At 48.4% G+C, this 23197-nt stretch overlaps 1 protein-coding gene across 1 annotated transcript in view; it reads right to left on the reverse strand.

Annotated features, from left to right (window-relative positions):
• Positions 1-23197, reverse strand: part of SPG7 (SPG7 matrix AAA peptidase subunit, paraplegin) — a 30845-nt gene that overhangs the window by 1858 nt on the left and 5790 nt on the right. Inside the window, exons 4-16 of the mRNA XM_048958501.1 lie at positions 21046-21296; positions 19914-20053; positions 17237-17339; positions 15642-15767; positions 15166-15328; positions 14550-14723; positions 9297-9421; positions 8068-8170; positions 6927-7037; positions 3553-3668; positions 2268-2424; positions 1556-1719; positions 938-1015 (exon numbers count right to left, since the gene is read on the reverse strand). Coding sequence (XP_048814458.1) covers positions 938-1015; positions 1556-1719; positions 2268-2424; positions 3553-3668; positions 6927-7037; positions 8068-8170; positions 9297-9421; positions 14550-14723; positions 15166-15328; positions 15642-15767; positions 17237-17339; positions 19914-20053; positions 21046-21296 — 1811 coding nt within the window. The remainder of the gene's footprint in view (positions 1-937; positions 1016-1555; positions 1720-2267; positions 2425-3552; positions 3669-6926; positions 7038-8067; positions 8171-9296; positions 9422-14549; positions 14724-15165; positions 15329-15641; positions 15768-17236; positions 17340-19913; positions 20054-21045; positions 21297-23197) is intronic.

Consider the following 23197-nt stretch of genomic DNA (forward strand, 5'->3'; position numbering starts at 1 on the left):
AATGATTTGGCGAGTCAGAACACCATGGCAATTAGAGAAGTGCCCTTACTGCCACTGTCACTGCACCTGTGGCCTTGCCTAAGATGCCACAGTAACAGGAATTGAGACCGGAGCCAGACTCACGCTCCTCTGTACACAAATAACATGACACAGAGATAACAGAGAGCTGTTTTGTTCCTGCAGGCACGGGCTGAAGGTCATTAGAAGGTCCTCCCCAGAAAGTTAAATTCCCTGGTCCCTCTGCCAGTAGAAGGACCACGCTTGAGCAGCAGGTGGCCCTCCAACATGGAACTGCTCAATTCTGCTGACAAGATGTGACACACTGACCTGGCAAATGCAATGCTCTGTAGATATTTTGGCTTAACTTAAAAGTTTTTCCCGTGATGAGCCTCTAGCAAACATCTGATTGTTGTTAAATGAAAGCATCAGAACAGAGGAGGCCAGCAGAGAGGAGAGCCCCCAACAAAGCCTGCCTTCACAGTCCTGCTGGGGCACTGCCCTGGGGACAGAACTGTGATATGGGCAACAGCAGGGTGCCGAAGCAAGCAAGTTCTGGCCACCTTATTATGCATAAGGAGGCCTGCTGGTGGGTAGATGGAGGTGGCTGTGCTTCTGTTGTCACTTAAGAAGAGATCCTGAAAGAGAACTGACTGGCTAGGAGACTGTCCAGACACAAAGCAGAGGAGACAAAGCTTATTTCTGCAATAAGGCCTCCTTGATATATTGGGTATCATGGAGATAGCAGGTGAAAATTGCCCGGAGGTACGCAAACAGAATCAGCCAGCACCAGCCTACCGATTCAGCAGTCCCAACACAAACCCCAGAAACCCCATTACAAGGCATTTTAGGACCACAGAGACACTGCAACAGCCAAGAGCACAGAAAGTATCAAGGCCAAACCCAGCAGTTAAAGGAACTCCACATAACTCCAACTTACTGTTTGCAGCTTATCTCGGTTGTCCAACAGGAGTTTTTCTGTGCGTCTGTAGGCCTGAGCCACCAGCACTTTTGCTTCCTAGAAGATAATAAGAAGAGAGATTTGTACTGCAAGTGGACAAACAAGGAGGAGAGACCTTCACACAGCAGCACCTCTCCCTCCCCGATTGTCTGCCCTCAGTTCTATAACTATGCTCCCCCCTCAGCTCCATCTCCTTCATGCTCAAGTTATACAAAGCACTTCTCCCCCTCTCCAAAAGTCACATTTGTACCTCCCACCTCCCAGAAGCTCTCCAGAGTCTTGTCAACAAAAGAACCAGGACTGCAGTTTTCACACTGCAATGCACAGAACAGACTGTATTTCACAACCCCTCACTGCAGCTCCAGGCAGCGCAGTGCTGCTGGGTTGGACTCACAGCTGTATGTGACTTTGCTCTTAATGCCTCACTGAACAGTCCTTGCACACACAACAGTACCAGGCTTAGTGCTCAGCTGTTGAATTTTACCACTTAATGGCTAAATGAAAAAAAAAAAAGCAAAGCATTCAGGTACAAATTTATGCCATTTCCAGTGAGCAACAGAAAGTGAAGAACAAAGAGGAAGAGGTGAGCAGCCCTACGTGGTCCATCATCTGCTGAAGGCCCTGGCTGAAAGGGCGCCGGCCAATTCCAACTGTGCTCTCCCCATCCGGAAAGGAGATCTGCCCGATGCTGGGCACCATCCCATACTGCCTCACCATGGAGTAGGCTATCTTGGTCACCCTCTTCAGGTCATCCTGTGCTCCTGGGTGAGACAGACAGAAAGAAGGTGCAGCAGTCTGAGATGAGAGCAAGAGGAGGACGTCCAGCACAAACACACATTCCACAGGTCAAGGGATCAGAGGACCTGCAGGAATCCACGCAGTGAACGCATTGCCTCACTGTGTGCACTGCCAGACCTGTGCAGGGCAACGAGGCACATTCTGGTAGCTTAGCTCATACAGGCTGCTTCCCTGCCACTGCTTTGCTCCTACCCCATTTAGCTATAAATGGTTGGAACTAAGGCACAGAAAGCTCCAGGCTCTTCCATCAGCCAAGAGTCTCGCTGTGTAATTGCATCTGTAGCCTTAGACTTTGGGACAAGTCTGAGACTACACAGTTGGAACCCACAATGAGAGGCCTTCACGCTCACAAACCCAAGTCCAAGATCAAAATAAGCACTCTGAAATTTCTCCTTCCCATTCCCAAGGGTGGGAACCTCCGCTTCACATTACTCTTGGGTAGAGCAACAAGTACAAAGTTCAGACTCTTGGCACGACCTCCCCTTGCTTGTGTCAGGGTCTGCCCCCTCACCTGTGGTGACTTTGTTAAAGGTGATGGCTTCAGACACTCTCCCTCCAAGCGCCATACACATCCTCTCTAGCAGCTGCTCCCTGGTGAAGAGGTACTGCTCTCTTGGAAGGATCTGAGCAAATCCAAGTGCTGCATTTGTCCGAGGGGCAATGGAAACCTGCAAAACAGAGCAGCTCCATCGGTTTGGAGAACAAAAGAGCTCTCAACTACAGCAGCAGCAAACACAACGAGGTCTGCCCTCCCAGGGATGTTTGTTAAAAGCAGTGGGGCTTGCTCACTAACCTACACAGGCATGAATTGCAGTTGCCATTCCCATACTGAAGGCTCTGCCTTCACAGCTGCGGAGTAGCTTTCCTCACTTTTAGAACAAGAAATAAAAAGTTACCCTGAACAGCAAGCCAGTGAAATCTTGAGACTTAAGAGTGGCTTTGAAGGATGTAAGCAATGGGAGTTTGCTTAACCATGTTCCAAAATTATGGGGACTACCTAACAAACACACAGGATGCCTTCAGAAAAATAAGACCCGATTCCCTCATCCATTAAACGCAGCCACATTTTGTTGGAGAGCAATTAACAACAGTTCAGCTTATACAATAGGTCATTCAGAGTGAATTTGCTGCTGGTGGTGGGCCAAGAAGCTGTCATTCTTGTCATTTCCACCCTCCACCTCTCCCCTGTGTCAGGGCTCTTTGAGGAGACGTGCATGGGACAGAACACACCCCGGGGTGCCAAAGGGGGGCCCTTCCTGCAGAGAAGGGCTTCAGGCAGACCAACTCTTCAGCGAGCCAATCTGAACAACACATCTCTTTCGATTAGTATCACAGCAGTTTCTCCAACGGCCTGACTGGTAGCTGCAACATGCTGGCAAACCGCAGCAGGGAAGGAGATCACGCACGCACACAGAGCAGCGCTTTGTGCTTGGAGCAAGTGCACGAACTGAGCAGCAGCACCAGAAGATTCAGTTGCTTCAGATGTGCCCAGCAACTGGGTAACCAGCAAACACTGGGAGCGCTTCACAGTCAGCTTTTAAATGCCAGAGTTCCCCCGTGGCTGATTAATCAGCCTTGCACCACCGCTATCAACCCGTTTCTCTTGACAGCGTATTTGCAGCACGGATTGCAGCAGTATTCGCAGCCCCAAGTTTATGAAGATGACCAGAGCAACACAGCAGAATTAAACACAAGCGCTATGAAATGATCAGCACACCTTGGGCAGCAGCAGCCCAAAAACTCCTCTTCCCACACAACAACACACATTGTGACACAGCAGCTGGTGCCAGGGTTACCTTCATCACTGCCTCCGTGTGCTCCAGCAGCCAGCCGACCAGCGCGTGGCCCGACTCGTGAAACGCCACCACCTTCCTCTCTTCAGGTGACAGGATTTTATTTCTTTTGGCAGTGCCTGTCAGAGCACAGGCAAGGGTCAGATGAGACGACAGCGGGCAATAGGTGTAAGCAGCAGGACACAACCTGTTCAGCTTGGTGCACAAGCCAGCACTGTCGGTCTTCTCAGAACACACTTAATCATTACACAAATAATTTTAAACTCTCAGTTGAATCACAGCTCTAGAATGCAAAGCCCAGTTCTGCCCCGGGCTCTGCCAGAGGCTGGTTACACTGTATTCCTGCTGAGGGACATATCTGCAAAGTCAGTCTACCACTGGGAGGGTGGGAACATCCAGCCCCCCCAAAAAAAACACTACCAAAAAAAAGGAAAAAGGAAAACAGGACTAGCTGAAGTATCACACTGATTTTGCTGTATTTCAGGCCCTTAGGGACAGGAAAGAAGAAAGATTTTGAATTATATATATAAGAAAGGTCCCAGATGAGACTGAGTGCTCAAGTCAGCAAAAAAACCACGAGTATCTACAAAAAAACCCAACTTCCTCCAAAGCCAAGAAATCTCTGATTACAGATAGCATGCTCATTCCCAGGCTCCTGAGAACTACCAAATTAAGCCATAACTCACACTTAATACTTTCTCCAGAAAGGTGATTTTTGAAAGTGTCCATTTTCCAACCCAGTAGCCCGTAACGCACAGTAAGTCCAATTAGGATTCCAAAACATGCTGAATGGAAGTAAAGCTTCCAGCACGTACAAAATACGTTAGTTCCAGAGTACACTGCGAATCCAGCAGTCATTATAGCCCTGTGCATCAGATGCAAGAAGGTCCCAGTACTTGTAAGTGGATGCCTGCACTGTGCCAGGAGCAGCAGGGCGTAGAGCAGGCAGAGCCGAGAGCGGCTTGGTACCAAGGCTCTTGATGCCTTGGAAAACAGCACTCTATTAAACATTAATTTTTAAACAAAGTCAAGAGCTTTATTAAACAAGGAAGCAGCAAAAGGAGCACGGCAGATCTTGCAGAAGCACTGCTTAGGGACCCTGGAAACCACTGTGCCCTGGGAGGCTGACAGCGATGGAATCGCAGATGAATCGCAGCAGCCCTGATTTTCATCAGTCAGCTCCTCACTCTGCCTTCAGCAGCACGTGGCACGTCCCTGTACATACCCTTCTACAGAGAGATGTGTGGATATGCTGTATACAGCTTTATGACTTTTTAAACTCTGGTAGCATCCCTGTCAGCCCATCGAGAAGTGAGGGACTGTGCTCTCTTCACAACAGCACAAAGCGTGAAGATTGCTGCTGCCCCCAAACGAAGTAAGCTCCAGGCTGGGGAGCCCTCTAAAGGCCCAGGCTTACCACCTTTATGAGACAAACACCACAGGAAAAAACCCTGGGCTGGCTTTGCTGGTCTTATGCTGTGTCCACAAACCCCACCAGGGCACAGGCTCTGCTCCATCTTCCCAGGACAAGCCCTGAATGCTTCTGTGTGCTCAGCAGGTTTCCTCCAGCACTCCCAGGAGACCTGACTTACTGACTGCTTTCTGTTCCCAAACTGAAAACACAATGGGGACTACCACAGCGAAGAGTTCATGTTCCTCCCTCACAGCAACACAAAGCTTTAAGGCTGACAGGGCCTCAGGACTTGCAAAGTTCTCTTTTGATTCCACATCATCCTTATTAAAACCAGAAGCTTATAATGGAAAGCACAGTAATATCTTGTTTCCTTCAAGAAAAGCTTTTATAGCGACTGAAATATTGAACTGGATTGTGAAACCCAGAGCATTCCCACTACGTGGCAAGGGCACACTTAATATATGGGCCTGGAGGGCTGTTCAGGGCCTTTTAGACTTGTTCTGCAAAAAAAATAGCCAGGTCTTGCTAATATGAAAAGATCAGATTAAGCAACAAATAGATGATATCGCTTCCCAAATGTCACAGAGCCTCAGTGAAGCAAGCCAGCTTGTCAGCAGTGAAGCTGCTGAAGCCCATGCCCTCTCATGGCCACCACATGAATCCCAGATATTCCTTCTGCTGCACATCCCCTGTGTTCTTGCTCGCTTTTTGCCCTGTCCTCCATGCCTGGGGAACTAAGGAAAAGGCAGAATTGAGAAAGAAAAGTCAAGGCAATCCCTGCAAGTTCAGTACTCTCTCTTACAGATGGAAAAGTAAAGCACATCTATGTGACAGCTATTAGGGTTTCTGTTCTGCACTGAGAGCTGTCTCACTGCCCACTCCTGGGAGCTGCTGCACGCAGTCTGGGCTTCGTGGAAGTGTGCTCAGTCCCCCAAAGCACTCCCAGGATTATGTTTGTAAGAGACAGGCAAAACAGAGGAGATCTCAAATACCTTCTCTTAAACAGGGAAATATTTGGGCATTTTCTGATACAAAGCAAACGGTGAGAATTCAATCGTGGTGCCAGGGAATACCTGACCCCGAAGGAACACCCTTTTTCCTACACTCTAAGAAAGGCACAGAATGCCAGGCTGTTTGCCCAGACTCAGCCCCAGTGATGACACCGCAGGCTGGAAGCAGCTAAATGTCTGAATATGAAAGTCAGGGATTGCCTGCAGGAAAGTGCAGACAGAAATGCACCGGATTCAAACCCCTCAGGTGAGGTCGAGCCTTCTGGGAACTCTCCCTCCCCCTCCCTACAATATATTGCCCCATGGCAGGCTCCAGAGGTTCCTCTCTGCTGGCACTTGCACAAGCAACAGGGAAAGGCTGACAGGATGTTCTCAGAGAGAGAACAGTGCTCCACTGTCTTTCAGTTTATTCTGCCAATTCATCAAAGTCTGGGCTTCGAGGCCAAGAAGAAAAATCTCTCATTTCTTCCTGTTGCTGTTGAGGCTGAGGCAGGATAGCCTATTTGCTTTGCTATTCATGTTTATGTAGCAGGTGTCCAGAGCAAGAACAAAACCCCAGAGATACTTCCACTACTCTATTTAAGATTCCCTAAAATGTTTATGCGTATAGATAATATTTAATTAAAAAGCCATATATTCCATAGAATCAGAATCGTTCAGACTAAAAAAGACCTTCAAGATCATCAAGTCCAACAGCTCAAAAACAAATACAGCTTTGAATCTTCCCCCTCTTTTTCTTGTGTATATGCTTTGCTACTGAATATCTTTCCTGAGCTGCTGGTTCAGGTTGCCTACAGATTCAGAAAGGCTGGTTCATTTGTGATTATTGCATTCAAGATCTTCCAGACAAGAAAGAGCACAGAGATCCTAGCTGTTGCCCTGGAACACGACCCAGTCACCTGGGCCTTCTCCCAAGGAGCGCAGCACACATCAGTGAGGTAACAGGAGCTTACCTGCAATGACTCTTTCCACAGCATACTCAAAGTTGGAAGTATCAATGGATTTGTGACCTTCTCTGGCAGCGTGGAGAGCAGCTTCATTGCATATATTTGCTATGTCTGCTCCTGTTGGCAAGAGGGCGTAAGAATTACATCGGGTCTGGTGTATGACAGAAAGATAAGGCAGAACAGATCTGGAGGAGGGCCTAAGGAAGTCACACAGCCTGCGCTGCAAGCTCCTCTTTGTTCCTTGGGAACAGAGAGTGAATCTCAGCCATGGTGTTTACGTTGGATGTGAACAATACCACTGCCTTGGCAATGAGCACGGTGTTGCCATACAGAGGACAGAGTTCAGCAATCAATTAAGAGGCTAAAGCCAAGGCTGGCTCTAACAACAGGGGAGTGCTGTGGGCAGTCTGGGTTGGCATGGATTGCTGCACTGTTCATGCAGCAACCACACAAACCTCTGTGCAGAAGAGAAAGAACATCTGTTCTGAGTTTGTGTGTGTGGGTGATGGTGGTGGGGGGCTGCTGAAAGAAGTCACGAAGAGGCAGTGCGCTGGGGCCTGTTAGAGGGGAAACCCAGAAAGGATATTCCAGGAACTCCACATAAACAGGAACTCTGGAGCCCCTTGCTCAGCAATGTTTAAAACTCCCAGGGACTGACCCTGGAAGCAGGCTCAAGAGTCGTCCAATTTCTACTCCAACAGATGAAGGAACTGCTGTTCCTTTCTCCTATCTGCTTTCCTGGTAATGCCTACCAACACAGGTGTTTTTCCACATCTCAGCATGAAGTACAACGCCTTATCTTCAACAACAGCTTGGAGAAGAGCATTAAGAAGAATTAGGACCCCAGGCACTTGTAATAGCCTGTTTTTCCCCAGCCTCTGCACCTTGCTATTCCCAGAAGTTGCAGGACACTGAAAATAGCCACAAACAATTGCTCATTGCAGCTCCTTTCACGAGAAGCTGATTAGGCTGTCCCTGTTTAAGCAGAGAGGAGGATTTTAAGGGAAAGAAGAAAAAAAAAAAAAAAAAGAAAAGAAAGCCCTTGAGACCAAAATACCCTCTTAAACCTAAGCTACTGAGGAGCTTCACGTAGCTGAATTTGCAAGGCAGAGGCAGAATAGTCCCTCAAGGATACAAGATGTCATACCACTGAAGCCTGGAGTCAGCTCAGCAAGGTGCTGCGAGTAGAAGCTGGCATCTTGGATCAGCTTGAGACCCTTCAGGTGCTGCTCAAAGATCTCTCTTCTCTCCTGCAAAGAGCACAGAGCACTTACACAACAGTGAACGTTGGAGCCCAGCAAGCTTCCTAACATGGCAGCTTCACTGCTCCCTAAGGCAGGGAGCAGAGGAAGAGCCAGACCTCTGGCAGCAGGGACGGTGACACTGCCAGCAGAGGGCAGGGCTGTCCTTACAGCACTTCAGTCCTACAGGAGCCCTGATAAACACCCAGCTCTCAAATTCAGAACAGATGTACGGAGGCTTACCGTGAGTCACTGCTTTCTCTCTCAGGGCCGCTCTCCCCTTCTAACTTTCACTCTGATCTGTCTTTTAACTTTGCTCTTACCATATAAGCACTTGCAGGAAGGAGCTCAGGATGCAGCTACCTGCTCCCTCCTGCACTGCAAGAAAGAAGAATCCCATCTACGAGCTGCTCAGCCTTCGACCACTTCCCAGACAGAGGTGGGGGTGAGCTGACGGCTGGCCAGCGGCCAAGCAATGACTCATTCAGCTGGCCCAGGAGATCCTGATTAAAACAATGGGCTCAGTTGCCAGGGTTTTTCCCTTTCCTCCTTCAGGGCAGCTGCAGAGTTCATGCTTCCGGTGCCAGATTGTATCAGGCATTTGAGGTATTTTAACTGAAAACTCTGAGGATGACAGTAAAGCACAGATGGGAGAAGAAGAGACTGTGCTGGCAGAGCAGGCAGACCTTCACTGCAGCTGAGCCTATTTGCAAGGCTCCACTACAAACGTCAACACAGCGGACATGACAGACTCCCCTAATAAATGGATTTACAAAAGCATTCAGAAGGAAAGTCACTTAGGCTGCCTGGAAGAAAATGAGGAGCTTGATGAGGAGAGTGAGGATGATAAACCTACAAGACAAACGGTGCTCAAGGCACACGACAAGTTGAGTTTTCCCCACACAAGCCAGCTTTGCCAATTAGGTGGCTCCTGATTTCCTGGAGAGAAGACAACAAAGTTCTGCATCTGCATGGCAGAGAACCTCACAGAAGAATTTGCTGCTGAGGTTCATATGCCATCTCCATCTGCCCCAAACTCAGTGGTTGCCAGGCCAATGAACAATCAACAAGGGAAGGACTGGGACACTTTAGCCATGAACACTATAGAAAGGACAGGACAGATGATGGAATATACCTGGAGTGTTGGAAGATCAATGAAGATGTGTCTGTCAAGCCTGCCAGGTCTCATCAAGGCATTATCCAAAACATCAGCACGGTTGGTGGAAGCCAGCACTATGACGTGATCTGTGGTCCCCATTCCTGTAGCAAGACAAGTAAAAACACAAGTGAAGGCTTTCACCATCACAGAGACTTCCTTGCGAGCACAGCAAGGGGTGAGGCAGGGCAGGATGCAGAGAACCTCTCACACAGCTTTATCACAAAGGCAGAACGCACGTACAACATCCTTTGGGGCAGCTGAGGCTGAGAAAGCGTCCTCTTCAGCCAGGAGCAGGAAGGAACCTCTCGGGTCACCCCAGCCACTGTGGGCATACTGAAATTCCCTTTAAGCCCCAACTTTGTTTTGTTGGGTTTTCTTTTGCCGTATTTTGAAATTGCTCCAACCGGAAACCGGAACAGAATCTGTTCTTATGAGTTCGGACATGCCTGCTCATCCCCAGCCATAAGCCAATTCCTGCTCCTTTAGTTCCAGTTGTACAATATTTGTTAGCTGAAATAGCATTTTCCTCCCCAGCACTGCTGTGGAAAACCCTTTCAGTTTTCATTCACTTCTAGCCTTCAATCACAGACAGGCTACCAGCATCACCAGGGAAGGAATAGGTTTTCTTCTGACCAAATGGGATTAACACAAGAATACAGGACGTAGCCTCGCCACTCAATCACAGCATGATTTGATCTGCATCTTTTATCACTCAAGAGGCATCCAGGCACACTGAGGACCAGAGCAGTGCAAAGACCAACCCTGCAACATGTACACCACAGATATCATGTAGGCAGGGACAGAATGTGACCAAACAGCTTTGCAGTGATGATTAGCACAAACTAGCTCAAGCCACAGTCACACAGTTTTGTCTCCACGTCTTAAAGATGAAGGGAGCATCAGGAATTACAGGCTCTGTGAGAGCAGCCAGCAGTACAGAGGCACCAGAGGCAGACAGGGTTTCCTGGGAAGGCAGAGCACAAACAGCTGGAGGAGGGCAGGAAGGGGCAAGCGGTTGTGTTGCTTGGGTGGGGAGCCAGGGATGATGTTGAATCACTGAACCACACTGCTTATTTATTACATTCCACCAGGTGCCTGGAGGCCTCTGGCTATGAGTCACCTGCTTCCAGCAGATTCAGCAGCCCCAGCACTCACAGCCTTCCCAGGGAAAGGACGCCTTGGTCCCGTGTGCTCCCTGGCTGCCAAGTCACACACTGCAGAAAGCAGCTCCATGCACGTAAGCTGGGTGGGTTTCAGCTCCCTCCAGCTTGGCCGGAAGAGCTGCCAAATGTGTCAGCGTACAAGAGCTCAGCAGAGAGATTAAGGTTACAGGTAAGTCAGAGGACTGGCTTTGTCAGCTCGCACTGCAGCAAACCTCTGTTCTTCCTCCCTGCAGGACGCTGTCTAAATAAGCTCCTGCAGAGGATGAAGCTGACCGTTCTTCAGGTGTGTATTATACTGTGCTCTGGAGTGTGATAAACAAGGAGAGAGACTGGCAGGCACCTGGGGGGTAGCAAGCTTCATTCACACGGCAGGATTAGATGGTACAGTACATTATCAGCTTTGCAGCTGGGACAGCTCGACCTTAAAATAGGTCTGACTATTAGAACAAGCATAATCAAAACAGAACCACAGAGTGCATCCTCCTCGCTGCAGCTTCTGCCCCACTTGCTCTCAAGCCTGCTTCCCAGCAGTGCCAAACAGCTCCAAGAAATCCACGGCAGCAGCCTGAGTCACATCACGCTTCCCAGCACGATGTCACCTGGCACGTGACGGGCGCTGGCTTCCACAGACAACCAGCAGTCATGAGAACAGGCTACAAAAACGCCACCTCAGCCACGTCAACAAATTAAAAACAGCTCTGAAAATCTGGCCCCAAGAGAGCCTTCACATCTATGTTCACAACTTCAGGCACTTCTAAAAGGAACTGGGGAGGGTCCGGTTGAATTGCTGAGTGCCCTCCTGCCCACTGACACAGTGCATTTGATAGGCAGCTCCTCTGCATTGTTGGCCATTCATTCAAAAGCATTTCGGGCATCGTTTGTGTACAATATCATTGAAAAAGGGGCCAGCATTGTGAGGGAAGCCACGGGGTCACAAACCTGCACCCAGCACAGACAAGGGGAGAGGTCTGAGGACTTCACAGGACTGGCTTGCATCTTTATTCACAAAAGAGCAGCTCAGCCCAGGACTGACAAGCTCCCAGCAAACGCATTCAGAGCAGGGGAGGTATTTGGGTCACATTCCTCTTCCGCTTGTTTGCGATTTGTGAGGGAAGATTCACTATTCAGCACAGGCACCTGTTCTGACAAAGGCTGGAGTACGAGTCGCTCTGGTTTTTAAAGTCAGCTTTTGTACAGCTCAGCCCAGTCCCTCCCCTTCTCCCACCGAACTCTGATGCCTCCAGAACACGAAGCAAGCTGTCAGGAGGCGAACCGAGGTCGCTTATAGAAAGAGCACAATTACTCTAAAATCTGCATACCAGAATTACAGGGCATCCAACTCCACATCTCACCCCTACAGCTTCCTACAGTGACTTTTCGCCTGCTGCCCTCACCGTCCCTCCAGCCTGCAGCAGGGGCTCCCCTTGGCTCCAACCCTCCTTTTCTTCCTGTACCTCAGCTCCAAGCCATCTCATTCGCACACACAAACCCCACAGTCACTGCTAAGCTGATGACTCACAGATCTACTTCTGCACTTGATTTTTCTCGAATTATCAGCTCAGCTCAGCGGCGTTACCTCGCACAAGTTCAACCTTCAAATTAAGCTCAAGACGGCGACAAGAGAACTGTGACCTCCCATTTCAGGGCTCTCATCAGAAACGCACACAAACCCTCCACTTCTGCCTGGGTAAACTCTCCATCTCCTTAAAATTCACTTTCCTCCCGAAAGCTTTGTTTTGTAATGATGGACATAGAGGCAACAAGAGGCACCTCCCCGAGGTAACATGCACAATTAGACAGCAGTTCAGTAACACAAGCCAACATCACTGCTTATGCATACAAGCCAACAGTAAGCCCACGATGCTTGCACTACCCTGACAGCCTTTGCCAGCTGCCTCTCATCTGGCACTGTAAACTCCTTAGGCTATTTTTTTAATGTTTGATAAAGCATTCAGCAAGTGAGGGACTCAGTACATGACCTGTATGATACAAACTGATAATCATGAAGCAATACCCATTTTAGAATTAGCTAGGCTGCACACTGTACAGAAGCTGTTTTTTCCTCAAGGACTCTTAAAGCATTAAAGGATAATACTTACTTTCTAACCTCACTTTTCAATGACTTGTGCCCTGATTTTTTAATTGAAACTCGCCACAAAGCAACATTCTAGGAACAGCTCCTGATTTCTGCAGATCACAGGAAGTCAGGCACTTCCATTTCTAACACTGAGATGTGTACTGACCACGCTTTCCTGAACACACAGATGGGCCTCCATCTGATTCAGTGGTAACCTGTTGCCACTTCACCCTGCAACTGTCAAGAGGGAAAAAAAAACAAAAGCAAGCTGGGATTGCTGTTCTGTGTGTTACTACAGGCCTTTCCATTGAGACACTGCTATACAGACACAGCTGTAAGCAGTTACGCTCACTCCAAATATGTTCATATGCTTGGCCACAGTGCCTAAGTCAGTGCATGTGCAAAGTCCCAGGAAGCTGCACTCGTGTTTATACCACATCAGGTCCTACACAGCATCACACGCTTCACAGATGCTCCTCTGATAACCAGATCTGTGCCTGGTTATGTAGGACCCGCTTACAGATCGCAGCGCTCCTTCCAGAAGCTCCCTGGCACCTGGGCTGAGGCAGAGTCCTGCAGGATCTCAGTACAGCAGCACCTCTATCCTGTTTGCTCAGCGCTGTGCTCCTGCTTACAATTTCTTCTCCTTCTGCAGCACAGGCAGAGATCCAACATTACAGATCATCCTCAGTACAGAGGAACATTGATGCTTTCCTGAAAGCACTTTACAGATCCTAGCTTCCTCCCTGAGAGTGGAAGGTTCACTCCATAGCAACCTCGCTGCAGAACCACAGGATGTGCTCTGCTTCAGCAGGGCTGCACCCACTGCTTTGCTGTAAAAACTCAGTAAAAAATACATACATGTCTGGAGAAAGAGGGATGGTTTCACTGCAGAACTTCTCTTGTGAAGAGACTGATGAGGTAAGTGCCACATTTACGGTCAGCCAAGGGAAAACAGGCCTGTCCCACAAAGCAGCAGACAGATATAAACACATGCTGATCTGCAATTGTAGGATTTAGCCACAGAAGCAATGAGACTTAGGGCTGCAGGCTCTGACAGAGTTATGACTAAGAACAAAAAATTGTTCTTTTTGGCATTTGTGTCCGAGAAAAGGGTTGATTCCATATGCAATACATTCAGAAAGCATCCAGAAGAGCAGCACCTAAGCAGGAGTTGTGTGCAGAGCTTCTCCCTCCCACCTTAGATAGGCATCCTGCAGCCAAGCAGCATGAAAACAGGCCAAAGAAAGGAGAATGGATGCATTTCATTGCATGCACTCCTCTGGAACAGCTAAACTTCAGCCCTTGTCAGGCTTTAAAACACTACCTGTCAGACAGAGCAAGCAGGTATTCGACAGCTTTTAATGGCCAGCTGGAACTAAACATTACCAGCTGAAGACACTACTGCCCTTGCTGCCAATTCTTTCTCTTCCTGTTGCTCAGTACTGCAAACAACTCCTCTCCACCTGACAGTGGGAAAACACCCCTGAACTGAAGCCATTCACTGCAGTATGAATCCTTGGGGTTGCTGCCCTCTGCCAGCCTTGATATCTAGTGCCTGTTTTCCATCAGTTTTATTAGCAGGTGGACACTCGTGTGGTTACTGGGGCGAATTCACTCTGAATGTGACAGTACATTCTCTTCTGACTCTGTAGGAGTACAGTCACAAAAATAACTCATTCAAGGCTCCAGGGTTTTTAAGTTTGCTAGATGTAAATTCACCTGGCCTTCAGGGCCACAGCCCTTCCCAAAAGGGGTCCCAAACACAGTTCTCACTTGTCACCCAGAGGGTCTTTGCACACAGACATGAGCAAGCTGTAGTGCCGAGCTTACGGACTGAATGTGCTGTGAAGTACAAGCAAGCCTTGCCCCAGGGAATGCAACACTGAATACTTTGAGAACACTAAGGAGGCATGGCAAATTCAAACAGAACAAAGGCCCGGATCTTCAAGGTAACAAAGGCTCAAATGCCAAGGAAGAAATACTGACCATCCATTTCCACCAGCAGCTGATTTAAGGTCTGCTCCTCCTCAGCATTGGCAAAACCAGACACATTAGTTGAGCGCTTCTTGCCCACAGCATCGATTTCATCGATGTACACAATGCAGGGTGCACGAGCCTGTGCTTCTCTGAACAGGCTGCGGACTCGTGCAGCTCCCAGACCTACACAAAAAGAGAAGAAATCAGCTTCAAACCAGCTAAAACTGTTAGCTGTAGAGCAGGAATCACGGATCCAAAAAGGCACCCAATCCTGACCAAACCCTCACTGTGTGAGCCCTTCAACGTGCCAGACACAAAGAACTAGCCCCAGAACTCCTATCTTAGCTCCTCAGATCCTGCTTGACGTGGAGTAGAGGCAAGTCAAGTCAGGGTTTCAAGTAGAGACCTGTGGTTTCCCTCTGTGAGAAGGAAGCAACTAGCAAGTCAGAGAAAACATGTTTCAGGACTACATAATTAACTATCTGCTATCACTGAAAACCTGTATGTTTTCAGCAGAAATACCCAACTCATCCTCCTCATGCAAAGAATGGAGGAAACTCCTTTTTGAGGGATCCAGACAGCATTCTCCAAGCAACCTCCATCCCCTCCCTCCTGCAAATCTTACCTCCTATCACCTCCACAAATTCGGAGCCCGCCATGGCCAAGAAAGGCACCTGTGCTTCTGTGGCCACTGCCTTTGCCAACAACGTCTTCCCACAGCCTGGTGGTCCAAGCAACAAGGCACCCTTGGGCACTTTGGCACCGAGCTGCAGGTAGCGATCAGGATTCTGTAGGAACAACACAGCTGTGTCAGATCCTCAGCTCACATCACACATCTGCTCAAGAACGTGGTTTTCCAGAACTTCTTGACATTGTTTTCATCCTGACCGACCCTGAGCTCGTAATAGGAGCAGCCACATCTGCAGGCTGTTACAGAACTGGAAGTAGAGATTGAGTCACGTTGATCACAGCAGAAAAAAGCTTCCAGCTTTTTTTAAACAAAGGCTGCTCGGTATCACGCATGATAAAGAGAATAAATATTCTCTCCTCCCCAGGTTAACCTTCTACCCCAGAAAACAGGCAGTGCTTGCTTTGTTATACCTTCAAGTAGTCCACAAATTCTTTGACTTCCATTTTTGCCTCGTGCATTCCTGCTACATCCTTGAAGCCAATCCCTTTCCCGGATTTTCCATCCACAATGGTGAAACGAGCCATTTTCAGCTGATTCTGTGGAAAGCAGCACAAGAACTGAAGATGCTCTCTGGACAGCCTGCTTGCTATACTGCAAGCGACAGCACAGGTACAGCTGCCCCTAACAAAGACCATTACAACGCCCACCAATGCACTGCTGGTAGTTACTTCTGCACTGGAAACACTTCACAGCCAGACTGCAGACTGCTGACTTGAGCTTTACTGATCAATATTTGGTGAGAAGAAAAGTAAACCTGCAGTAGTACTTCCAACACAACCCAGCTCAACTTCCCACAGACCGAGTAGAAAAACTTAATAAGAACAAGCAGAATGCCCCAAACCTTAATTAATATCCTCTCCCCCAGACTCTTAAATGCTCTGGTCCTTATCACATCCAGGACAGGTACAGTTTTAAGGAGTATGCATCAGAAGTAAATAAATGCCAACACTGCCCTGCAAACATGTGCAAACAGGCATTTTGCACCACTGTCCAATCAGTTCCTCCTGCAACACCAGGGACACAACTGCAGGCTCTCCAATTGAACAGGCAGCACATCTCAGCCTCCTGGTGCGTGTTAAGCCACAGCGACAGCCAAAACAAGAGTTTAGTTCAGCACTCTGCTAGTAACTGCTCATTATGTCCTGCTGAAAACAGTTACCCAGCATTTTTTGTTTGCTTTGGGAAGAAGGTTTACAGCTTCTCATGCCTTAGAAACATGTTTATCCAAATGAAGAGTTAAACATGCGGGGCCTTGCTGCCCCACTTACCCAAGGGCAGAAATGAATCCTCAAGGCCCTCATTACTCAGCATTTCTTTAAACTATTCTCTTCCAAGCAGCTGTACCCCTTTGTATAAAGAGAATCTCAAAGCCAGAAGAGAACTTCAGAGGATACTGAGTGGGAAATCCAGCAAGGGACTGAATACACCACTATTTTCAGCCCCGAGCCCCTGCGGTCGATAGCAGCACACCCAGGGCTGATTTCTACACAGTTTCATCAGCTGATCCAGGCAAGGGAGGAGGGTAGGAGGAGATTTAACTGATGTTGCAAGTGAGCCATGTGGCGTGAGGGGAACAGGCCAACACATAATGAAATCCAGAATCTGAACATACTTTATAAATTGAGAATTCATTTTGCAAAAAGCAGCAATCCCTACTCCTGGCTGTATGGGAGGCATATTGGCAGGACCCAGTGAAAAACACCATCTGCAGCTGCAACTCATTAACGAGCTTTGAAAATAGCAGAGCAAACTGGACTGCAAATTCACTGAGCTCAGCCCTTCCTGCCATTGGGGAAAGAAAGGGCCTCCACTAAGGCCAGTTACTGTACGATCTGGTCAGATGATCAGGACAGGAAAAGACACGACACGTATCAAGACTGAAGCGTCCCTGGCATCAGTTAACTCTTAATCTGTGTTGACTTTGCTGGGGAAAAGGGAGGAGGTCAGGCCAGGGGACAAGACTACTCACAGGATGCAAAGCAACAGAAAGAGCCAGGATACTCACAAAAGCATTGAATCCTCCAGCCCGGCCCGCAACCCTTATGAGGCGGAAGAGGCTCCACAGCATGGACACAGCCACAAGTGTCACTACCAGGGAAATGACATCACTGAAAGGACAAAGGGAGGACAGGTACAAACTGCAGCACGCAGCCACAGCTCAGTAAATATTATGCAGTGTTCCTATTTTTAGTGTTTTACAAGGTCCTGACACTTAGGCTAGAAACGCAACCATGAGCATCCATTTATACAGGTGTAACAAAGCCCCAACCATTGCACAGCTTCTGAAGTTTCACAGAAGACACTGACCCACACTGCTATGGTTGCAGAAGCAATTCCCATTGACCCCTTGCTTCAGAGGCATTTTGCTTATCAAACAGGCAGGCCCTTCAGGAGTCAGATCACATCCTGAGCAGGGCTGGTGGTGCTGGCAGTCCCACCCCATGTCCAGGAACATCAGGCTGCTTCCAACTGCCCACTCCTGGCACAAAATCCCAGTGCAAGCCTCCAGGATGGAGCTGCTATGCAGCCTGCTCAGCCCAGCCCAGCCCAGCCTCTCACAAGTCCTTCTGACAGAAGGACCAGCAACCAACATAACGAATTTTCTGCATCCTTTGCAGTAACTATTGCATTAGAAGGGAGAGGCAGAGCCAAGCTGACAGTGCAAGCCTAATGCGCTTATGAGACAAACATGCTGAGGACAGAACTTCCTGAGCTCTACACTCAGGATGCTTTTAATAAGAGGAAAAAAATATCTGACATGTCAGATGCCAGGCTGGGACTTGAGAAGCCCTACCTCAGCCCCTGCTCTGCTGCACGAGCCCTGCTTGACCCCATGAAATGATCTGCCCTCGTCTCACTTCAGTTCCTTATCTTTGAACTAGGAATATGTGTGCCATGCCTCTGAAATAAATGATTTACTGAAACAAGGGGACCAGCACATGCTATATTATCCCCAGCTGCATTTGTTTCTACTCAGTGAGAGCTCCTAGGCAACGCTGAAAGCTGAAAGTCACCTCCAATTTGTCAACTGTGCAAGCAGAGGATTAATTCTGAAATGCATCAAGTGCCCAGCTCTGAAAGTAAACTGAATGCAAGCCATGAGTACACAGTGCCTCGCAGGTTAAAGCCCTGACTCTGACGTCTCCTCAGAGAGGATTCAGACCCCGCTGCGTGCTCTAAAGAACTCTTTTCAGGAGCAAGGGAAGCAGCTGGTGGTGCTGGCTGACTTCAACAGTTCAATTTACTCTTCTTAAAAGTCTGACAAAAATTGGCAAGCCCTCAATACGAACTGAAGATTTCATCCTGCACGAGCAATTTGAGAAGTTTACCTACCTCCATGTAAGTAATGCATTAAAATTGCAAAGATGTTGCTCAGAGGACAAGCAATTAGACAAACTGCTCTCCAGGTATCTTCCTCATAGACAAACATGACATTTATTTCACACTTTGGTGAGGCACCTGCAAGGAAAGGCTGCCTCCCCACCACCAGGAGAATGATGCCACACTGCAAACCCCTGGGGCTTCTGAAAGCAGAAGATGCAGATCTTTGCATGGGGTGCAAGCAGGTGACAAGACCACCTTGGCAGACAATTGCAGCAGTATGAAACTATCTTTCTTGGTTGTTAGGATATAGGATTGCTCTACTTGGCAAGCAGAACTACCGTGCTGCATCTCCAGTACTTCAGACTCAGCAATGAGTTGAGAGCTCTCCAAACACCAGCCTCATACGCTGATGGAAAGCATCTTTCTGCAGCAGTAGCAGCCATCAGTGCTGGAGGTGGGTCTGTCCAACAGCCCAGTGAGCAAGCCCCACAGATCAGTCCTGTGCCCTGGACTCCATAAATCCCACCTTGTAAAAACAAGCTGCCAGCCCTAACAGGAGGATAAATAAACCACATCAGCAGCAAACAGCCACACTTGTACCTCACAGGGAAGAACAGGATGAAGCCTGGCTGGAGCACGGCAGTCTTCTGACAGGCTTTCTCTCTCGCTCTTTGCTGTTTATTTGAACACTGACTTCTTAATTACTATTGTTTGTAAAAGCAGAAGATCTTGGGTTCAGGTAACAGAAAGTTTAACAGAAGTACTTCTCTCTCACTGAGATTTTGCGTCTTAGCAGCAGAGCTGCTCTGCTCAGTATGCTGCTCACAGCAGGAGCCAGCACCAGCACAGGCTGTCCTCTGAGCCACGGCCATTTGGGGAACAGGCCCAAACTGGGTGTTTGTTTTTGCAGACTGAACCACCGCTGCAGGCCGTCCTCAAGGCGTTTAAATGGGGGAAGGCCGACTGCACCACCGCCATTCAGCAGGGTCTGACAGCACACTGGTTGAGTCAGGATTCCTATCTCACAGGACCCATTACTGCACTCGAATAATGGATTATAAAGACAAAAAGCTGCTCTGCTATGCAAGAATACAAAGCAGCTGACAGGCTTTCCTCAGAGCTGCTGACACTGAGCTGAAACATTCTGGTCTGTTACACGCTGTGGTTCCACACATCTCCTTGGGACTCTCAGTTCTGAAAGGTTACAGCACAACTAGAGCACTTCTGAAAGACCTGCTCCAAACAAGGACCACTTCTTTTGCTTTCTATTTACATAACGTTCAGTTGGAAGGAACTTTCCAAGTGAGGGATGTTGTTGCCAACATAAAATAAACAGTAAGCATGATATCAGCTCGTACTTTCCGTAAAAGCCGGGGTGTTTGTAGGAAACAGGGATTCTCTCTCTCTCATCAATATTCAGCTCGTCCTCCGCAGCTCTCAGCTTCTCTTCAAACTTGTCAATGTTTGCCACTCGCATGGTGTACAGCAGGGTAACGTTCTGGAGACATGCAAGGAGAAGCAGTATGAGGACAGTGTGAGCGTGCTGTAAGGGCAACCACCAGCAGAAGGGGTGCACAGCATGGATGACAGACAGCATCATTAGGTCCTCTGTTGGCCACACCAATGAAATAATGGGCAGATAACAAACAGAGGGACTCCAAGGGAAGTCAGGGACAAGGCCAGTTTCTGCAGCCCCTTAGACCTCGCCTTCTGTGCTTTCCTGAGTCTCAGCTCTGTAGGAACAAGGGGACATCGTGTCTTCGTGGGCAAGCTGCAGGATGGAGTTAGCATTCCAAACCCAATTACAGGGCTATCTTTGGGCCCAGCCAAAAATTCATAATACATCTGGAAAACTACATCATTGAGAAGGAGGCATTTTGGATGTTGTTCCTTCCTATGACTTGCTCAGAAATTAATTTCATCCAGCAGCTTGCAAATGGATCATAAAAATCACTGAGCTAAGCGAGGTGAACCAAGGAACAATATTTGAGTCTCTCAAGTTAGTTTGTATTGATTCTTGGCGGCTGCCCTGCAAAGTTACACAAGATGTGAATAAGCTTTGCTCTTTTTCACCACTTTAGCAGATTTAAGAAGGAAGTCTGCACTTCCTTCTTGATTTGACAGAGCACCCGAACCTAAAATCCAAACAGGAGAAAAGAAATTAAACTAGATCCAGGAACAAGACCTTAACTCCTTTCGATGAACCAGGCAGAGCTGGTGAGAAAGAACTGGGGAATTTCTCCAGCTTTTTAAACATCCATAACATTTCCTTCAGGTCACTGTCAATTACTCTTACAGTTTAAATTCCAGGTTGGTAGGAGTAACAGAACCCCCTGAGCTTCACACAAAAGAAAGAGGAAAAGTGAGGAAAGAGCAAATCTACCTGCTAGAGCTTTATAACCATTTACTAATTCAGTTCTTTTTCTCTCAGATCACCTCAGATCTAAGACAACCTGTGACCATCCATTGCAATGGCAGAAAGTCACTCACCACTTGTCCACGCGGAGTGCCTCCCGGGTGCAGGTAGATCTCCACAATATCACTCTCTGGAACCACTTCGATCCTCTGGACCTCCCCCTTTGACAGCATCTCGCTGATGAAGTAATTCCAGGAGATGCTGGTCCCTTCTCTGTTCTCGCTGACCATGAATCGAAACAGCAGCACTATTAAAGTAATGATGAGCAGAGCCCGCAGGCGTTCAAGGTGCATCTGATTTTCCCTTCTCCTGCGCTTCTCTTCCTCTTTAGGGAAAAAAAAAAATCAAATTAAATCAAAGAAAAATTTCCACGCGTCAGCGCAGAGCTTTCTGTCCAGCAGAGGGGCAGTGCTGTACAAAGATGAGTGCAGCAGTACCCTGGAAGCACCGTACCCAGAGGCAGCACCTGACTTGCACCACACAGGCCATTTTTCAGCTCAGTTGTGTGATTTGCTCAAGGTTACACAGTGAGCCAGGTTTTTGGCTTACATTACACTTGCAGCCCTTTCTGCTTTCCCAGGGCCCAGGCTGTACGCACGGGCAGCAGCGGGGCAGAAGCCTGGCTATAAGAGCACACTCAGTTTGTAAACCTAGCAGCCACCTGCAAAGAGGCAAATTTTGCACCCCACTGGCCAGCAATAACCTGGGTGCACCACACTGCTGCTTTCCAACCCAGTCTGTTTTACCACAGCTACACACAGCTGTGCCCCGTGCCCCCAAAGCCACGCAGTGAGGCACTGCCTACACATCCTGCAGACAATGGAGAATTGCCTCTTAAGTGCAGCCTTGGGAAGAGGAAGAACCAAAGCACCAGCGAGGCAAAAAAGCCCATTGCTTTCAAATTTCAGCACGTCTGAAGAGACTCAGCAATCTTGCAGCTCCCTGTTTTCAGGCAGCCCAACCCTGCTGCAGGGCACTTTGGATGGTCACAGTCCTCCATACCTGTCACAACCCCACCACTGCCATTCTGCCCTGAAATGAAGGGCTACCTCACTTCCCCAGCCTATTACAGACGTAGACCAAATAAAGCCATCAGACCTTTCTTGTTACAAATTATGACTACAGCTCAGCTCTGGGTACCACCCTTCTGCTCTGCCTAGTCCTGTTTGCTGTTCTTAGTCCTGTTCCATAGCTACTAGAAAAATATTAGGGCAGAATAAAACCAGCCTCAGCAGCACTGCTAAACGATGCAGCACAGCACTGCAAGGTATAACTGCTTCCAGCTGCACTCCTGATCTGCTGGCACCCTGCATCACAAGACCAACAACAGTTTTACTACTTAAGAAAATATCCGCATTTGCAGTAAATCTAAACCAGCACAGGAGAAGCAATGTGCAATTTATCCATGGGCTGAAACACACTACAAATCAATCTCATTACCTTAACAGCACAGCACATTCTCCCCCTCGCTGTATGACTTCACTCTTACACAGGCCTGGTGACTCTCCACACTGCGGGTCTGTATCACTTCAACATTAGATTGGTATTTAAACACGAGATGTGTTCCTGCGCCTCTCCTGCACAACTGACCCGATGACACGAGAGGAAGGGATGGTTTACACCCAGGGTTTGCCCCCACAGCCTTTTTCAGCTCCCAGCACTTTGGTGGTGCACATGAAAAGGCAGAATTCCCGGCAGTGCTGCTCAGTGCCAGCAGCCAGCTAGTGCTTCCCACGTTAAGATGACGACCGATCTCTCTTCCTACAGATAGGTGAAGCTCTCAATAGATATCATTTACTGCTCATTCTTGATTTGCAATTTAAAGCCGACAGCAACACGGCATACAAAGCACCGTTCTGCTCCCAGAAATAAATTAATTCTGTGCCACTGGACTGCAGGCACATCTGCCTGCTGCAGCTCAGATGGGATTTATTTGCCAGCTCCTAACAAACGCTGCGACACCGGCATTTATCACTGAGCACCAATCAGAGCCCACGCAGGGCACAACAAAACCAAGGCACAAACATATGACCCAGGCAGCTGCTAAAAAAAGCACCGTGCCCTTCAGATGCACAGCATCATTTTTCAGCCCTGCTCCACGTCCAACAGCAAAGCTTCGTTCCGAAATAGAAACAGTGCTGCTTTTCAGATAAGGTTGTGATTCCAAAACACAAGCTCAGACACCGCGTCCAGCTCATCCGCCCCCTTCTTTGATGCCTTCTGCTC

The sequence above is a fragment of the Lagopus muta genome, chromosome 12, assembly GCF_023343835.1.
Source record: "Lagopus muta isolate bLagMut1 chromosome 12, bLagMut1 primary, whole genome shotgun sequence".
NCBI lineage: Eukaryota > Metazoa > Chordata > Aves > Galliformes > Phasianidae > Lagopus > Lagopus muta.